The sequence below is a fragment of the Lactuca serriola genome, chromosome 5 (assembly GCF_051521515.1).
Source record: "Lactuca serriola cultivar US96UC23 chromosome 5, Lser_US96UC23_V15, whole genome shotgun sequence".
NCBI lineage: Eukaryota > Viridiplantae > Streptophyta > Magnoliopsida > Asterales > Asteraceae > Lactuca > Lactuca serriola.
Genome location: NC_136412.1, coordinates 124,673,551 through 124,678,730, shown reverse-complemented (window position 1 = coordinate 124,678,730; position 5,180 = coordinate 124,673,551). Strand labels below are relative to the sequence as shown.

Here is a 5,180-nt window from a genome sequence, read left to right as displayed (position 1 = left end):
ATTTCTGCCAACTTTTGGAGAAGACGGAGCATATATAAGTCTCGTCTTTACTTTTGATTATACTAATGTATATAAACTATGTTTTCAATGTTTTTAAACAAATGTAAATATTCTTATTGTAATGTAATGGTTGTGTTTACTATGCTTACTATGTACAATGGTTGTGATACTACACATGACGTCCTCCGCCCCGGAACGTTTCCGCCGCCGGTTCCGGGGTGTGACAGATAATTAATAAAATCAAGTTTATGTTTTGGAGTTTATAATTATTAAGATCTCTATAAATAAAAAAATTGTTTTTTAATGCGTATTGGACGGTTTGATTTGGTTATTAGTCACGGTAAACCTTATTGCCATCAATAAGAACAATCATGAGATTATCGGTTAACAATAATTACATAAAAAAAATAATTTTAACAAACCATGTAAATCTATATTAAATTTATTGTTTACATATAATTAAATATATAAGATTATCGACTCGGTTTCCTTGTAAAACAAAAGTATTAATACACAATGTTCATATTTCATCCTATACTTTTTCGACTTTAAAAATTCCCTATATTAATCTATTCTATTAGAAATATGCTCATATGTGTATGATAATATTCAAAAATATATATACATAATTTTTAACCTATAGTATTAGTCTAATTCATTTGTAAACTCAATCAACATTTAAAAATTAGTTTTTAAAAACTCAATTAATATTTAAAATTAATTAGTGTTTTAAAAAATTAGCATTTAGAGTTGGTGTTTAAAAACTCAAGTAGTGTTTAAAAGTAACATTTACAAACTCAATTAACGTATTAGAACTCAATTGGCGTTTAAAAACGCAATTAGTGTTAATTAGAAAATAACACTTTCATAAGTTTAAAATTATACAAATATTGAAGCATCATAAACCGTTATTAAATTAGTGTTTTTTGCTAACATGGGAAATCCATCGGCATTTCGTTTTTTTTAATATGTATATAAATAAAAAAGAAAGCTATAAATAAAAGGGGAAAATACAAATCTAGCAAATTTTGTTAATTACTTATCAAAAAATAGCAAAAAAAAAAATAATACTTAGCCAAAAATAGCCCTTAAAAACGTAGTCAACTTTTGGTTGACTACAGTCAACATTGTCCACACTGACAAAAAAATAGTCAAGTTTTACAAAACAGTAGTTCACTCTGACAAAAAAAATAGTCAAGTTTAGCAAAACTAGTTTTTGTATTTTACAAAAAATATTTTTTAACAAAATAATTGTCAAAAAACAACTCTACATTTTATAAACAATATAATTGTTAAAATAATTCTACATCTTATAAACAATTCTTTTAATACTCTATATCACAAAAAGAATACATTTTTTTTTAAGTCTAATGTTTTGAACTCTCAAAAAATTTTAACAAAATAATTGTTAAAATAGTTCTACATCTTATAAAAAAACAAAATTTAAAAATTAAAAAAAAAAATTAAAACCATAGGTTTTTTCACAAAACAGTAAACGAAACCTCAAAAACAGTAGATTAAAAAAAAAAATCGTATTTTTCCCCCAAAACCGTAACCTACGGTTTGGGATACCGTAGCTTAACCGAGAGGAAACCGTAGGTTTCCCTAAACCTACGGTTTTGTATGTTACAAATGAAAAAAAAAACAATTTTTTTTATACAAAACACAAAACACTAGACGATATGGTAAAACAGTAGATAATTTTAGAAACCCACGGTTTCGTGGGCTATATTCGTACATTTATTAATTTTTGGCTAAAAATTGATAATCACTTCCTTAATTTGGCTAGATTAGTAATTACTCCTAAATAAAAATATATTTTATTGAAATTTTGGATAAATTTGACTACATTAAATATAATCAATCATTTCATTCTTGCAAAATACATTTAGAAATCCCCAATAAGAGCTTCATTGTTAATTGCATACAAAAAAAATATGCGTAGAAAAAAAGTCATTTCCCCCTGCAATATTATATTAATGATATTTAAATAATGGATACGTAGAATATATTTTAAACAAGTAAAAGGTGAATTTTGAAATACATAGTTAAATAGAAGGGTGACAAATGAAAATTCGTATTATGCAAACAGTTTGTTTAAATTTAAAAATAAAATTTGACTAAATAAACATAAATCAATCAAATCATCGTGCATTTAGACTTTTGTTCGTGTATATAGAATTACCCTTTCCGTTATCATATATGTACGTCTCAGTTAATAATAGTGTCAGAATAAATCTAGATATCACTCACAGGTGAGAAATGATGACATTTAGCCACAATAAAAAAAACTGTGCTCGACACCGTTTTTCTACTTTAATTCCTACTTTAAATCCTACAAATCAAAACCGATATATAGACATACTTGAAAACCACAAGAAGCAAAACCGCTCTTTAGCCGATTTCGGGCCAATACAACAAAGTCTCGACCTTCTTTTCTTAACATTCAAATATATATATCAGAACTTCTTAGTCTTATAATATTTGAACTTTACATATTATTTTATGATCAAGTGGGAAAAGTATTATTTTTAACTTTTAGATAGTAACGTTTTCATTTATCTGTTGTTTAAGATATATTATTTTTTTTATTCATTTTGAAGAATCTATTTTAATATTTAAACAATTGTCCTCAAATACTGTAATAAACCTCTTTTAATTAAAAAAACAGAGTTTAATTGAAATAGTGTTACTTTTTAGAGCATAATTATATGAAATTCAATGACTATATATTTCAAAGTTCAATGGGCAAAAAATATATTCTTTTTAAATTTAAAATAGATGTTCCAACGTTTGTAATATTGAATGCGTTGTAAAAAGGGAATGATAAAAATGATACGAAAAGTAGAATAATAACATGAAAATATATATTAAAGTCTAAAAAGTACACCCTAGTAGTTATATCGACACATTTTTTTGTTTCATGTAAGCATATTTAAAACTAAAGGCTTGCGTTCACGTCATAACTTACAAAAATTTGAAAATCCTTGAATTATTCTAATGTCAAAAAGATCAAATGCTATAAAGTCGTGGAACGACGAAAGTTGGAATGCTGTAAAGATTTATCTTCCTCTTTCAACATATGTATGTAGGACCACTAATGCTTTAAAATATAACAAAATCAACTATATATAACTTTAATGCAATCTGTATCAATCACAAATATCACAAACAAAAAAACTGGCACGAAGTAAAACATGTACATAGAAATTTTACACTACAAAAGATAAATAAAATGAAACTCGTACTTCCGAAATATTTCAGATATCAAACAAACTATAGCCTGGCGATCTTCTTGGAAAGTGCATAAGTGTTGATCCAAACCAACAGTAGAAGTGTTACGGAGGATACGAGCGACAAAGCAATAGAGGCTCCAACACGGATGCAGTAAGTATCGTACGTGTCACAGATCTCGTTCCATCTGCTATGAGAGTTTCCTTTGAGTCCTACGTATGATACACCTCCTGATGCTCCTGTTGCTGCAGCCATGATACCTAATAGCAGCTGCACCATACCCGATGATAATTATATATGTTAGTATCATTTTAATAGATAAAATTATGTTATTTTGTTTTGCTTATATATATACGGATGAAACATGGATTAATTCGTTCTAAAGAAATTAGTGTGGTTCAGGAGCTTACTGAATCGACTATCACAAAATGAAATTTTAGCTTTGTTGAGGTTCCTCCTGGCTTCCTGAGTGCGAAAACTGATATTAAACCAGTGATGATGCTGTATAAAGCAGCCGTGGAGAGCGTTGCCAAAAGGTTTCTACATCACAAAATTAAAAGAGTGTAAATATCACGTCCCACAATAAAGATGCATTTTGTGCCAAGTTGATCTTGATTACTTACATGTGAGCTGGGGAGTGACTGAATTTTCCAGTCCTGGATATTGCTATCCCGGGTGCAATCGGAATAAGCTCAGTTTGATTAGAAATGACCAGAAGAACGATAGCAGCCACGGAAGTTGCAAAAAGCACGACCCTGAAGAACACATCAACCACTGCATGCTTCTTAGATCCACCTGCGCCTCTTGTAGCACTGTACTCCGGTGGTGGCGCTGACGTCTTTAGTGGTACCTCCATACTAACGGCGGCATGGGCATGTGGAGGAATAGCGGAGTCATTGGATGCCATCGTTTTTAAGGATACACGTTACAGCAAAGGATAGTTTGTTAATTATTTCTTGGTAAGTGTAGTTGGGTATATGGCAACAGATTCTACGTTTATATAGCAGTAGGGTCAACTGATTGCATGATAGCAATGATAACGGTTGGATGTTTCACATGTGAATAGATAAATTTTATATGTCAATATGTTCACACAATCATTTGGGAAATGGTCAACAAGGGATAAACATATTTGTAGATGGCTTGCTTTCGTTGAGAAGTACAATTTGTGGTCAATTTGACTTTGTCGAAAATCCGATTACGTTGTTTTTCCTACTATTATATCATTATATGTGTCTTTAAATATCATAAATAACAAATACAACGCATTCACACATATGACAAGGCATGACGAATAAATGGGGTACATATAGAACTTCGTGAATTATTGTTGGTTGCAAATTAAGAAACAATACTATTTTAAATATATTATAACACATAAAATAAATAATGTGTCTATGTACCTAAGTTTACATATAGAACCTCCAAACAAGGTAGTTCTTATCCATTTATATTTAAACTAATTATGACATCTCTTTTACTATTATTCTTTAATCATGTAACTTACTAAATCGACCGAATTTAAGTTCATTTTATTTATTGTGTTTATGAACTAAAAGCATTAAAAGTCATAATTATTTAATGAGCCCTACTAAATTTTAAATGAAAACTAATAGAATAAAAGATAAAAGAATAACATGCAATAACTTAATCAAACTTTTCAAAAATCATTCGATATAGTTTTTCAATTGAAGGATAAAATGTTTGAGTTATATTCGTTAAAAAATATTAATTTTACTTTCCCCATAAACTTTAATGATTTTTTTTTTGCAACAAAAAGATATATAGTTGATCTTTTTCATTCTATAATTGTAACGCCGAAAATTTCAAAACAATTTTTCATTTAAAAATAGTCGTTTAATTCTTAAAATACTTTGCTTAAAATCTCATTCATAATCGAATTACAAAACATAACTCCATTTTCACTTGCATAATAAACCAGGATC

General features: G+C 28.5%; 1 protein-coding gene across 1 annotated transcript; it reads right to left on the bottom strand.

The window, feature by feature from the left end:
• Positions 1–3,017: 3,017 nt before the first annotated feature.
• LOC145052931 (CASP-like protein 1) lies at positions 3,018–4,213 on the bottom strand. Its single transcript, XM_079000859.1, has 3 exons — positions 3,858–4,213; positions 3,645–3,774; positions 3,018–3,504 (listed from the first exon to the last, which is right to left on the bottom strand). The coding sequence occupies exons 1-3, from the start codon at positions 4,139–4,141 to the stop codon at positions 3,277–3,279; spliced, it is 642 nt and encodes a 213-aa protein (XP_078856985.1). The 5' UTR covers positions 4,142–4,213; the 3' UTR covers positions 3,018–3,276.
• Between the last annotated feature and the right edge of the window lie 967 nt (positions 4,214–5,180).

Coding starts and splice junctions, on each gene's coding strand:
- LOC145052931 (XM_079000859.1), bottom strand. CDS start 4,141: ATGGCATCCAATGACTCCGCTATTCCTCCACATGCCCATGCCGCCGTT. Junction 3,775..3,857: donor AGTCACTCCCCAGCTCACAT/GTAAGTAATCAA, acceptor TTTGTGATGTAG/AAACCTTTTGGCAACGCTCT. Junction 3,505..3,644: donor ATTTTGTGATAGTCGATTCA/GTAAGCTCCTGA, acceptor GGTATGGTGCAG/CTGCTATTAGGTATCATGGC.